This window comes from Phaethon aethereus (genome assembly GCF_964289735.1).
Source record: "Phaethon aethereus genome assembly, chromosome: 5".
NCBI lineage: Eukaryota > Metazoa > Chordata > Aves > Phaethontiformes > Phaethontidae > Phaethon > Phaethon aethereus.
In genome coordinates, this window is record NC_138579.1 from 59,513,807 (window position 1) to 59,527,318 (window position 13,512).

At 38.8% G+C, this 13,512-nt stretch overlaps 1 protein-coding gene across 4 annotated transcripts in view; it reads right to left on the bottom strand.

The window, feature by feature from the left end:
* DENND5A (DENN domain containing 5A) overlaps nucleotides 1-13,512 on the bottom strand; it is a gene marked incomplete at both ends in the record, with an annotated part of 66,405 nt that overhangs the window by 33,361 nt on the left and 19,532 nt on the right. For 3 of the 4 annotated variants that reach the window (XM_081999903.1, XM_081999902.1, XM_081999901.1), the window contains 4 exons: nucleotides 2,285-2,472; nucleotides 10,643-11,303; nucleotides 11,956-12,065; nucleotides 12,662-12,733. In XM_081999903.1, coding sequence (XP_081856029.1) covers nucleotides 2,285-2,472; nucleotides 10,643-11,303; nucleotides 11,956-12,065; nucleotides 12,662-12,733 — 1,031 coding nt within the window. The remainder of the gene's footprint in view (nucleotides 1-2,284; nucleotides 2,473-10,642; nucleotides 11,304-11,955; nucleotides 12,066-12,661; nucleotides 12,734-13,512) is intronic. The other variant, XM_081999904.1, reaches the window with a different exon arrangement.

Here is a 13,512-nt window from a genome sequence, read left to right on the forward strand (position 1 = left end):
CAGACTAAGTCATACTCATCGTGTACAAAGCTTTAAGAGCTCACTCTTTGAATAAGAAAGAGAAAAGCTGAAGCTCCAGAAGGACAAGTTTAAGTCCTGCAGCAAATTCCATCACATGGGCACATTGCTGCTGATCTCAGTCCTGTGTCCTCCCCTCCTTGCCCTCCCAGACAATTCTGATCTCTGTAAGATACTATCAAAAAATCGACTCCCCAACCTTCATAAAAGGGTATCTGTAAAACAAAATGTAAATTCAGGTGCCAGATTATTTTTTTAATACTACTTCGATTTCATTTTTAACATCTAAAAATAGATCAACCACCTTACTTTAAAACTCCAAAGTTAGCTGATAAAGCTCTTCAAAACCATTTGCCTTTTAAATAATTGAAATACTTATTTGAAATTAAAGTATGTTTATTTATTTGGAAGTATTACTGCAATTTTAAAATGAGGACATTCTTTACAAAAGGAGGACAGTCTTTTAGAAGCTTGTCATCATAGTGAAAAATTCCATGGTGCATATTAACATGCATATCCACCCATGCATTTTTCTTCACCAGCTAGTCTCTCTAAAAAGTATACTAACCATATTAATTAGGCCTGTCAGTACACCCAAAATTCTGTAAAAATGTAGTAAACCAGAACAATAGACTGTTTTCATGGCAAGAACATACACTATTCTGTTATTAATTATGCCAGTGGGGAAAAAAAAAGAAAAAGAGGGAGAAAAGAAAGAATTCAAGAGATTAAATACTTCAGTTTTCATAGAAAAAAAAAAAACAAGTTTGAAGAGAAAATTTCCTTTGAACTTGCAAGGAAAAACAAACAAAAACTATCAGCATATGGATTTGAGAAAAAGAGCAATGTTGGCATGGTGACCAGACTGGAGGTTCACAAAAATATCTTGTCTTTAATTTCACGCAGCTTTTTTAAGAAGTTTTTTTGCGTCAAGCTATGTTGCAGCACTGCCTGATAATGAGAATAAAAAACAACACCACAAAACCCTCTGCCTGTCACACTTCTGTTTTTCCAGTAATGTAAATGATAATAGAAGAAAACAGACAACCAGAGAAAATGGCAGAGATTAGAGAATCCTACCAGTGCCTCTAAGTAGGGTGTTTCCCATGGTTTAGCAAGTCCCTCCCACACAAAGTTACACCTACAGATAAGCAGACTCTAGCAGGGGCCAGAGCTGTGTTGTTCCGTAGCTAGTAACTCTGCAAGCACTCGCTTCTCACAGGGCTACCTGATAGAGGTGTCCAGCTTCTTGACAACAGCCCACCAGATATATACTATAACACTCAGTATTTTCTATATACAAGAGCAAATAAACCATTCAGTGGCGCTCAATGAGAGAAGTCATTCAGATGACTGATGGAACTGCCTCACAAGCCAGCCAGACACCAGCCACCTGACATACTTCCCATGGGTGGCTACTGGCTCCCGCAGACATTTCCTTTGCTACTTCAGGTAGGGCTCAACCACTCTTGGTTCCCTGATCCCCACAACCAGCTCTTAAACTCCCTCTTGGCATGTCCCTAAAAATAATATTCAAAGTGAACACAGAGATAAAGTAAATAAAAACAACCTCTAAGCAGTTTGAACTTAGTTCCAGCCCCATGTATGAGTTGCAGAACCTTTACAGACTGTTTATTTCTCCTTTATACAGTGGCTGGTGTTAACAGAGCTTCACTACTAGGCAGGACTTCCTGAGCACAATCCCAATTTGCACCAGTTTGCTCAAGTATATACTGACATTTTGCAGCAGAGTAAAGTGTGCATTCTAGAAGAATATTTGAAATATTTTTGGTGCAGACCCCTGACAGGCTGGATCCACATAAGCCAGCCCCAACTCAGAAATGCAGTGCAGAGAACCAGCACAGCGCTGAAGCCACGCAAGCTTTGCTCACTCAGCACCACTCAGAAGCAGCCGTATGGCCTTTTGGCCACCACTGGTGAATTCACACACTGCACTTCCTTGCATTTCCTACCACTACAGGGCTACGTTTGCAGTACCAAAATGTTCTTTCTGTAACTCCACTGCATCAATACCTGTAAAATTACGGTTTAATTTTATCAGAATATACAATTTCCAAAACAGGGGTTTATTTATCTATTTCACAAGATTTTCTCCAGCTTCTCCAAAAAATAAAGAGCTATCCCAAACCAGAGCCAGCAAGAACTTCACAATGGCTGTTAGAGTTAGCACCAGTGTTTTGTCTCATTTCTCATTTCCTTCATAGTCATGTACAATATTTAATCAATTGAGACGAGCTCCTCTCACCTCTTGAGGAAGTTCCAGCTTAGACCTGTCATCCAGCCCATTAGAATGCAAGCCCATGAGGTAAGGGACAGGAGCATCTAGAAAATGAAGGAGGGATGCTGGAAGGATAGGAACATACACATGCTGCCACTGAAATGGAAACATTAGTGCTGTGATGGTCTCTGCCACAGTCATCAGTCTCTGATAATCTGAAAAAGACCAAGGGAAAAAAAATATTTCTTTCACAAACATTTTTAAGTAAATGAATTTAAGTTAAAGAAATGAGAACTTGCTTTAAAACAGAAGCCACAAAACCCAGTACTAGCTGAGCAGCATCTTAATGAAAGCCCAGACTCATACTCCCAAGCACATTTTGCTGAAACAACAGACAGAGCTCAATGCAAAGTAGGTCATTCTACAAGTCATATGGAAATGAGCAAATTGAGTCTTAGCATGCATTAAGTCACCCTCTGCTACCTATACCAGGGTTACCAGGAACACCAGTTTGAGTATGGAAGCAGTATTGTAATTGGCTAAGAAACACATCGGAAATAATTTCTCTTCTCTGTGCTTATGGTTTTCTATGGAAGCCTTGGATGAAACCCAAGGCATCTGGTATCTCTCAGATAGACATTTAAACACTCTTTTAAAAAATGTTTACAAAGCATGCTGTATAGTAGCCAACTCAACAGTGCGACTGAAATAACTGTGTAAAAAATAAAAAGGATCAGCTTTGTTTATCCTTTGCAATGTATGACCAAAGTCTCAGTTCAATGCAAAACCAACTCATCTCCTCCCAGAATTTAACAGCAGTGCAAATGCACCTGTGCAACACGCATACCAAAAGATCTTTTTATTCAGCAGCTGATGGCTAGAGCAGTTAACATTGCAGTATGTTAGGCCAACACCTCACCCTCCTCTTTTACACTACAGAATCATCTTTAATTTTTTTTTGTATTTATGCACCGTAAAGGAAACGGCAACACCAGCTGAAGTCAAGAGCGTGTGGTCTAATACAACTGCTGAAACATTCAGACTGCTTTCAAGCTGCCAGGCTGGAAAGAGTATACAAGAAGCTCACAAGACTAAGACAATTCCTACCTTCAGTCAAGCTATAAACATAGTACAAACTGGAAACATAGGATGCCTTTTTCATGATAGCAACAATATCCAACTGCAGCCAGGCAAGGCAGGGGGAAAAAGGAGGAAGAGAAAAAAATCAGTATCCTTCATATGTGTGTTGAGGTGTGGGGTATGCATGTCTTCTAACATGTTCATAAAACTACAGACACTATGAAATTGGAAAAGATGCACAGGTTCAGGTGTTGAGGTTTCTGAAGCTGCTGCACACTGTTGCAGAGTTCAGATGAAAACTGCAAAAATAACATTTGTTCTAAACAAACACTCTGGAGAAAAATTAAGCTTAACTGCGCACTTTCTAAGGTTATCTTTATTAATTCTATCCTTTAGCTATCCTCTACTCAGAGTTCAGATAGCTAAAGACAGAGGGCCAAGAAATTCAGTTCATGGCATTTATGATTAATTTTGTTTGAAGACAAAGTGGCAGAGAGTTTGGAGTCTGCAAAGAGTCCCACAACCCAAGAGGAACCCAGCTCAGGTTTTGCTAACATCAGTCATAATTCTCCAATATAGGCTTTTGATTTTTCTTTTCAGCTCAAGCTCTGCTGGCGGAAAAGGTTACTGCACAGAGCTATCTGTCACTGCCTCACAGTAGACCTACTGTGACTGAAGGAGACTTCAATCAAAACAAGCAAGAATAGCTTAAACAGTTTAAAGTTTTTGCCAAAAGCTTACTTGGACTGAAACACATTAGGGAACAATCAACAAACATCACCAGCAGCACTCCCCTATTCTGCCTGGGCACCAGTTTCTGCCTACACAATTACGTACTGGTTTACAACTTTAATCACAGCCTGACTGCAAAGAAGTGATGAATTAATGATAAGCTTTGGGAAGAAGAACCCATTCCATACCCTATTTTCTTTAGCTTTAAAAGGACTTTAAATGTAGCCATAGATACACAAACATTCCAGCTGTTAAGTATTCAGCTTGTTTATTTGAAAGAACAAGTCTCAGAATAGAAACAGTGTTTTCCTACTACACAAAACCCCCCTGTCTAATCCTGCTGGCTAATTTAAATACAACTTTTCTCTCTGTCATTAAGCTAACTTTAATATTAGCCTTTCAAGTTAATTACAAAGTAACATCAATAATTCATAATTTTTATCCACTCAGCAGCTACCTCCTGCAACCAAGTTACCTGCAAATGCAGCTCTCTGATCCTGGATACCCACATGGCTTAAGCCATTCCCAACTATTTGGCCTGCACAGTCGCAGCCTGCAAGTAATAATGGCTACATTTTGCGGGCTTTATGCACGTCAGGAGCTGTTGGCAAAAGGCAAGGACAAAGGCAAGAAGCCTGCAAACTTAACAAAATATTTAGGTTGTTTTGGTTTAAGTTACACCTATCCTGAGAGGGTATAGAGTTTTTTTGGTTTTAAAAAAGAAGGAAGGAGCATACTTCTAGTACCAAAGAATTACAAAAAATCTAAAAATAATAACAACAAAAAGTTTAAAAGAGAGGAAAAGTGCTTCAGTAGTGGTCTTGGTCTTGTTTTTGAAACCAGAACATGCTTATTCTGGTGCAAATGACAAGTCTTTTGGCCTTATATTGTACAAAAGCTCTGGTAGGGAAAAAATGATATACCACTAGTGTGCTATTAGTTTGGAAAGTAGTTAACTGATCACTGTGCAAGGTAAACAAAATCCACTACTTTTTAACATGGCCACTCAAGAACACAGAAAAAGGTTGATTAGTTCTTCTAACCAATTACTGTAGGTAAAATACATTATCCCTTAAAGCGTGTATGAGAAGTTATTTACACTAGTATTTATCTGTATCTAGTATATCTAGACATTTTTGTTGATCTATAAAAAGCAAGTAAATCCAGGAAAAAGAAGAATTGAAGGATCTTGGGTCTAGAAAGAGAGGAGCAGGATGGTAAGAAGGTGCCAGTTGTAAGAACCATGATTCCACCTCTCCATTCTCATATCCTACCAGAGAGAAGTCTATCAAGTACCTACAGAAATTGTAATGGTTTTAAATTTGGCCAAGTCGGACGTGATCACATTCTGGAATATTTTTTCCTTCTAATCTTCTTGCTTCACAGTTGACAATGAAATACTGTTGTATTTGTCAAGTAATTTCCATTCCACATGGAACTCCCACATTGCTGCTATAAGGCAGAGAGTTGCCCCTACAGTGGTGGACCATTACCACTGATGTGGGTATCTTCAGAAAGTATATGGATAAACCAGAAAGATAGGCTACTTGCCAGGATGAAGCTTCTCTTCAACCTGAAGGGGAACAGAGGGGAAAAAATTGTATACACAGTTCCTATGGACAGGTAGCATGCAATGCAGTTGAGCCACCGGAATAAAGCCTTGCCCTGGAGAGTTCGCTTTAGGCATGCCTGTTCATAGCAGAAAGCACAGTACAAAAGAAACCTTTTCCAACGAATCTTTCTGACCACAGGTATTCAGTATGTTCGACTCCATAGAGAAAACACACATTTCTTTAATTGGGCCTTTTACTGCGGTTACAGGTTTTCTGAAGTAAGAAAGAACTGTGGTTAGTAGCCGCAGTGGGTCAAAGTACTTCCTATTCGTGTTTACTTCTGTGTCTGACAGGCCGGTTAAAGATGCCTGCAACAAGCAGCACATTTCCTAAACCACTGGAGGCATAAGAAGAAAATGTCCTACATAAGAGATTAGAGTTGGGCAACACAGGACTAATACTGCAAAGAAATAAAAACTAATATTTTAAATCTCCAGAGTGAATTTTAAGCAAGTGAAACAAAAGATGGGAAGGAGTGATTCAAAAGCAAAGCAGAAAAAACACCCCCACCTTTATTTGTACTTTAAAATGGCAGCAGACAGCAAATACCCAGAAAATAGAAACTGTTGAGGATCACAGTCTGTGGCAGTGGCACATTGCATTTCTCCTTTTATTGTTTTTCGCTGTTTAGAAAATCGCTTCCAAGGAGATTTCACAGCTGTCTTAATTCAGTGCACACTTTCCAGAAGAGCTCTAGGTGCTCTGTAGAGATAAGGAGTAAGTCTGTTTCACAGATACAAGAGCAACATAAACTGCAGGAATGCAAACCAGCTCCCGCAGAATAATCTGGTGAGGGCACTACTGGAGGCCTCCAGCACTACTGTCCCTTTGCCAGAGTTCCTCAGCACTGGCTCAGCATTAGGAGCAGCTTCACTGTCTTATAAGCACCTGCATTCCTCTAACACTTTTCCAAATGGGAGACAACTCTTCCTAGAGGATAATCAAATCAAGATATTCATTCCCTACATTTGGCTTACACTGATCTAAAACATACAGGCTGTGCCAATATAGTGGGACAAAAGAAGAATTTCCAGAAGCATAAAGTCAGAAACATTTCAAAGGAATCTTGAAGCAAAACACATTCACTGCCAAGTGAACTTACTCCTTTCCAAGGACTGATTGCAACTTAAGATGCTAAATAATTTGTTTCAAAAAGGATTGCATCTGGCAGCAGAGTCCTCCAAGAGTTTTAGGGTTTCTTTTTTTGTTTTTTTGTCATTTGGGGGGTGGGTGTGTGTGTTTGTTTTGTTTTTTTCTTGAGAAGTAAATCTTACAAGCAAACCCTCTGATCCTGACATGTACTCTTCTGAATCTAAATCCACCCAATGAGTATCACAATCGCATCTGAGCTAGGAGGACGAGAAACGATCCCAAACACCTCAACTGCCACAGGTTTGAGCACCAATACATTTAACAAACCCAAAGGACATAAAAAAAATTTAAGATTTATATTCTGAAGTACAACCTAGACCTCACACTACTGCATGTGCAAGAATGTGAGCGAGCCCTTACAAAAGTTCAAGCAATTTCTGATGCCACTTAGAACTGAGTGCACCATCACCTGTATCTCCATTCAACATTCGCTGTTTTACGAACATCAAAAAACAGATGTTAGTCAACCATACAGAAGAAAGAGCAGAATGTACTAGAAGCATATTCCAGTTTTAAAAACAAACAAACAAAACACACACAATAAAAAAACCCACTAAAACCTAAACAAACCAAAACAAAGCAAAAAGAGGAAACTGGTAAGTAAAGGTATAGATAATCAGAATCACAGTCAGAAGTTCCATTTTCCTACTGATATCATCCTTTTAAGCGAAGAAAGCAATTACTTTTACTAAAGCAATTTTCTAATTCACTGTCATGTAGAAGAAAACAGAGTATCATGGTTAGAAAAGACAAAAAACAAAATTACAGGAAGAAAAAGTTTACTTTCTACAACTTCAAAATACTTCACCCTCCCATTTCAACTAATACAAAAATAAAGCACATGTGTATCAAAAGCATTTTAGAAAAGTCTTCAGCTTGACTGTTGGCAACACCAGCAGTATGTAGTAACTTCTGTTATTAACTCACTAGGACCTTCAACGTATTCTGAGTAACTACTAGGAAACTGCACCAAAGGGTTTTTTAAGAAAAAACAGCAGGGTTAAAAAAAAAAAAAAAAAAAAAGTGTCAGCAATTAGATCCCTCAGAAAGTACTTAAGAGAAGCTACATTTCAAAAAACTATGGCTACTATTACTGAGAAGGCACAGTCACAGCTAGTTTGCCAAAACTGAGGGCCAAAAGTCAGTAAACAAATAACTAAAATTCTTTTTCTACTGAAAGAAGACTTTTCAGCCAGAAACTCTAAGTGAGAACTTGATAGAGAGAGACAAGACATGTCCATAAAGGTGCAACACAGCCCAACTCAGCCAAAGTTTGGGGTGAGACAGGGGAACAGTAGATAGAAATTGTCATAAAAAGCCAGACCCACAGGCCTTCAGCTGCATGGGTCCCTTTGAATTCTGTATGTCTGTGCACGCAAACAAGAAACTCAAGTGTTCCAGAGCTATTTTAAGCTTCTTCAATTAGCCACTGATCAGACACTTGGAAAGTGTCCAAGAAAAAAAGCTGAACCTATTAATATGACTTGGAAGGAGAACCCAGAATACAGAAGACCAGTCTAGAAGCAAGCTGAGTTCCAGCCCAGGAGAAAAGAGTACTTATAACATGATGGCCTGAAAAGAGACCAGGGAACACTGTTCCAAAATGGCGATGCACACACTGCTTTTCTTGTGGTGCTTCCGCAAGACACAGGCACGCACACTTCCACCACAGGAGGTCTCAAGCACAACTACAGGTCAAGTGGAGTGCATTCTTCTTTAGATGGAAGAGGTGATATTTGAATCTTCCACTGGTGGGACACAGATACCCACATAAACTCTCCCTAAATCTCAAACATATAAATGCAGAATCTACTTCTGGAGAAAATACCAAAAAAGTTTGTCTGCTAGGCAAGCATTTCTAGCTTTTCTATGAATAATAAGCAAAGCAATTTGTTTTTTAAAACCAATAGAGTAACCACTATTGACTACAGTAAGGTTTTTTGACTGTGTTTGTGTTACTGTATAGTTTTTCCTCTGGTAGTTAACAGTGTTTATACAATGCAACAACAGTGACATAACACCCTGCTGCCATTATACACTTAATAACCTTGACTATACACACAAAATCCATCCTTGGCTTTAGTCTATGCACACATCTCAACATAGAAACATCTGTATTTCATGCTAATAAAAAAATGTTGCTAATAGCTGCAGCTTATATTTTATAAATAGTTACCATTTGTATTCTACATATTTCAGCAACAGCTCAATGGAAGACAATATTGAAAACAGATTTCAGTACCACCACAGACTATCCCTGGATTTATCTTGGGGTCTTCTAGGCTTCTTTATCATTACTATAAAACAGTGTTCCAAATGCAGTCTGTTTACTTGAAAACACACCATTATGGATGGGTGGGTCTGGACTAACATTATCCAGCTTGGGACAAAAAAAAAAGTCTTAGGCCAAAATTATCTTTTGGCCTAATTCCACGTAATCTGTGTTAGCATAACAGGATGCAGAATAAGAAGCCCAGTATTCACGAATTTCAACACAGAAAATGGATACCACTGCCACATTACTTACTAATTGATAAACAGATGCTATTTCAGCTTAGTTGCTGCTTATCCTCTTCAAAGCAAACTTTATCTACATGACTTCAGCAATAACTATTTCAAGGCCTTAACAGAGATTTGGGATTTAAATTCAGTCAAATAAAACTTTTTTCAGGCAATTTTATTTCAAATTAGCAACTTAAATGTGACTTTGGGTACTCAAAAAGAAAATTACATCTGCATAATTAGTTCTTATTCAGAACCATATACACAATTTACTATGTATCTTCTCAAAATGAGCCGGCAGTGTGCCCATGTGGCCAAGAAGGCCAACAGCATCCTGGCCTGTATCAGAAATAGGGTGGCCAGCACGAGTAGGGAAGTACAGTGCCCCTGTACTTGGCACTGGTGAGGCCACACCTCGAATACTCTATGCAGTTTTAGGCCCCTCACTACAAGAAGGACGTTGAGGTGCTGGAGCGTGTCCAAAGAAGGGCAACGAAGCTGGTGAGCGGGCTGGAGCACAAGTCTTATGAGGAGCGGCTGAGGGAACTGGGGTTGTTCAGTCTGGAGAAGAGGAGGCTGAGGGGAGACCTTATTGCTGTCTACAACTACCTGAAAGGAGGTTGTGGTGAGGTGGGTGTTGGTCTCTTCTCCCAAGTAACTAGCAATAGGACAAGAGGAAATGGCCTCAAGTTGCGCCAGGGGAGGTTTAGATTAGATATTAGGAAAAATTTCTTCACTGAGAGGGTGGTCAGGCATTGGAACAGGCTGCCCAGGGAGGTGGTGGAGTCACCATCACTGGAAGTGTTCAAAAAACATGTGGACGTGGCACTTTAGGACGTGGTTTAGTGGGCATGGTGGTGTTGGGTTGATGGTTGGACTTGATGATCTTAAAGGTCTTTTCCAACCTTAACGATTCTGTGTGATCCTGTGAAAATGCATGGATAGTTTGGGAGAGAGAGGAGGGAATTCAGCTAAGCAGCTGGAGAGGAACACGGGAGAAAGCATGCTACTCTATCCAACAGCACAACATTTCCAGAGACAACAATAAAGGGGACAGTCTATCTATGAATACAGGAGATCATGTGAAAGCCTGAAGTTTTAAGTTTAGGTGTCTAAAAAAAGGAGACAATGCAACACTCTTTTCAACTCCAGTTCTTTCCTTTACATTAAAACATGCGCATAGATCAGCCTGACAGCCACTTTAAGGCAGCTATTCTGTTGTTTGTGCGTTTTTTAAAATTCAAGAAATGAAAAGACCTTGTGCCAGTACAACTACAAGATGAGAAAACAAAAACCAAGTACTCACGCTGTGAATAAAGCAGTATCTGAAATTCCAAGAGGGCACAGGTAAAGAGTTGAACCACATTTTCTACTCCAAGCAATTCAAACACTTCTTTAACCGGAAAATCAAATAATGGTAGTTCACTGGTGCTTGGTCTCTGGCAGATAATCGGTCCATAAACACCTGAAAATTTTAATGACCTTCCTGCTGGAGGAAGAGGAACCTCATAGAGAATATTGTAGATGTAGCTTTCTAAAGGTAGAGGAGGCGGCTGAGGTGAAGTCACTGCTTGGTGAAGTTGTTCTAGTACTTTCTTACAAGCTTTCATGAAAGACATTGGAGTAATCAGACAAATGCACTTTGACACATAGAGTGTGTCTCTGCTGATGTCATAGGAGTTAAAACGCTGCAGCTTTGAAACAGAGGTGCCATTGCAGTCTCCAGTGCTGCTGCAGCTATCTTTGTCATTTGTGGGTGGAGTATGAAGAATGTCATATTCAGCATTGTGCATATGATACAATGTCTGCATTGCACTGCAGATCTGTTTGCTAGTAACTTCTTCAAAAAACGTGAGAGAAAATCCAAATGTCCGTGAGCCATCTTCACGAGTAATAATAAAAGAGTGGAACTGAGGTTCTCTAGAATCTGCTTGTGTCTTGAAAGCAAGTCCTTTAGGCATACACAGCTATAAAAAAAGGGGGGAGAGGAGATAATATCAATTAAAACACACTTTTCTCTCCCCCTGCCTCCAGAAGCATTGGTGAAAATAGGATTTAGAATCCACAGACTGCCATTGCATTTCACTTTAAATTCTATTAAGTGCTACATCTCTGTACAATACACTAATACGCATCTATATCAGAAAAACTAAAGGAACATTATTAAAAGGGCTGTACGCAGTTTCTATTGAAATTCATGATCATTTTGTTACCAACCTTTGTGGGAATAAAATAACAGAATTCAAACTCAGATAAAGGAAAGTATTTTGGTCACTAAGACCAGAAACCTGACAAAGTACTAAATTTTATCTAGATTAAGAAGCCACACCACATTCCATTAAACAGAAGAATCATGCACCGAGAAGATTAATTAATTGCAGACTAATTTAGTTATCTACCAATTCTCTAGAATGTAACAAAAAAAAGTTGTAAAAGAACAAAAAAAAACTCTCCTAGGGATTTAACACCTCCCAGTTAAATGAAATGGCCTTTTGAGCCTGCACAATTTAGAGAAATTAATGACTATTTTCAATCTAAAATAGACACTTTTTTGTCAAAGAAAACACAGATTAATGCCTTCAGTTGTTAAGGTAGGTTTTTGTCTTAAGTGATACTGACCATTCCCACTGCATCCTGGTCAAAAGGGTTCCATTCAACATTCTCAGGATAGCGAGCAAGAACTTTGGATTTAAATGTGCGTCTTAACGGAGTCTGTTCAAAGTTTTCCCCTGAAGGTGGAAGAAAAATACAAAAGTAAGTATTTCATTCTCTTTTTAAGCTCAAAAAAGGCCAAAAAGCAGGACATCAGGAGGTAGATGCGAGGAAGAGTGAATTAAGCACACACTCCTTTTAAGAGAAACAGGAAATGAAAGACAGTTAGTTAGCATATAACCAGACTGCAGATATTAGCAAGGATTAGCATGGTCACGTTTCTATGTTGTTAAGCATCTGTGCTTTTCCTTATGCATGACTATCTTGAGATTGTGGTCATGACAGCAATTCTCTAAGCTACTCTTCAGATATTTCAAATTCTTGTTAAAGCATAGCTAAAGCTTCGGTTTCAGTGAAATTTTGTTACTGAAGAAAAGCACAAATAGAGAAGATGCAAAGATGATGCAAGTTTAAGATAGACATACAAGTGACATCATTTAATTTCTTCTTCAAGACTTAGGAATAAAGGGTATCCACCATCTATTACAAGAAGCTAGCTGTGAAGAGAGAGTCTAGAAGGTTAAAAGATCAAGAACCACATAAATGCCCACGAAGACAGGGTATCAGATGAACAACAAGTTGTGCGCTTTTTTCCCCACACTTTTTCCTTTACCTTCTGTTGCACTTGAAATGAAATGGCCGGCACCATCTCGCGTTTTAGAGGCCTGTATATACTGGCATAAAGCTATATAACAAATAAAAACAACACTGCATTATAAATTTCATACTGTCAACTGTAATTACGTAGCTAACACATAACCAGTAAAAAACATACAAGTATTTTATACAGAATTAGCATGCGTAATAGATAGTCTATTCTCCTAATGTGCTTTTTATACATAAACAACTTTACACAAATTTCTCATTCCAGGTACGTAGTTCTTGAAGGAGATTATCAGTATGCAACAGAAGCTCATAGTTCCTGTATACACAACCAGAATACTGATGCAGCAAAACTATAAAATACTCCCAAAGAGCAGATGATGAAATTAACCCCACGGACAAGACCATTTCAAGGCCTTTAGAACTATATGAATTTAAGTGACATGGTCCAACTTTTCACAGATGCTATCCACACACTAGACTGGCTGATACAGTCTTGTTTATAAGGTCTCATATTTTCTCTACAGCAATGATTGTTCATTGTGATAGCAGAGAACTTTCTGCAGTAAATCTTCTGAATGCATATATTTGCCCTAAAAAAAACAAACTGCACAATTGCATATCTTAAAATAAGCTTAGCTATCTTACTAGAATGCAATTAGCTAAATGAGCATGCAGCTGTTGACAGCTGCACTAACAATCAGACACAATTGCATGAAATCATATGCTTTAAATAAACTATTTTGGCAACACCTGCAAAAGAGAAAACACACTTCAACTCCTTACTTGTTTTCCTACATGCAGCAATTACATGGCTATACAAATTGATTTCAGAATCAGTTGGGTTTGTTCTGTACTTTT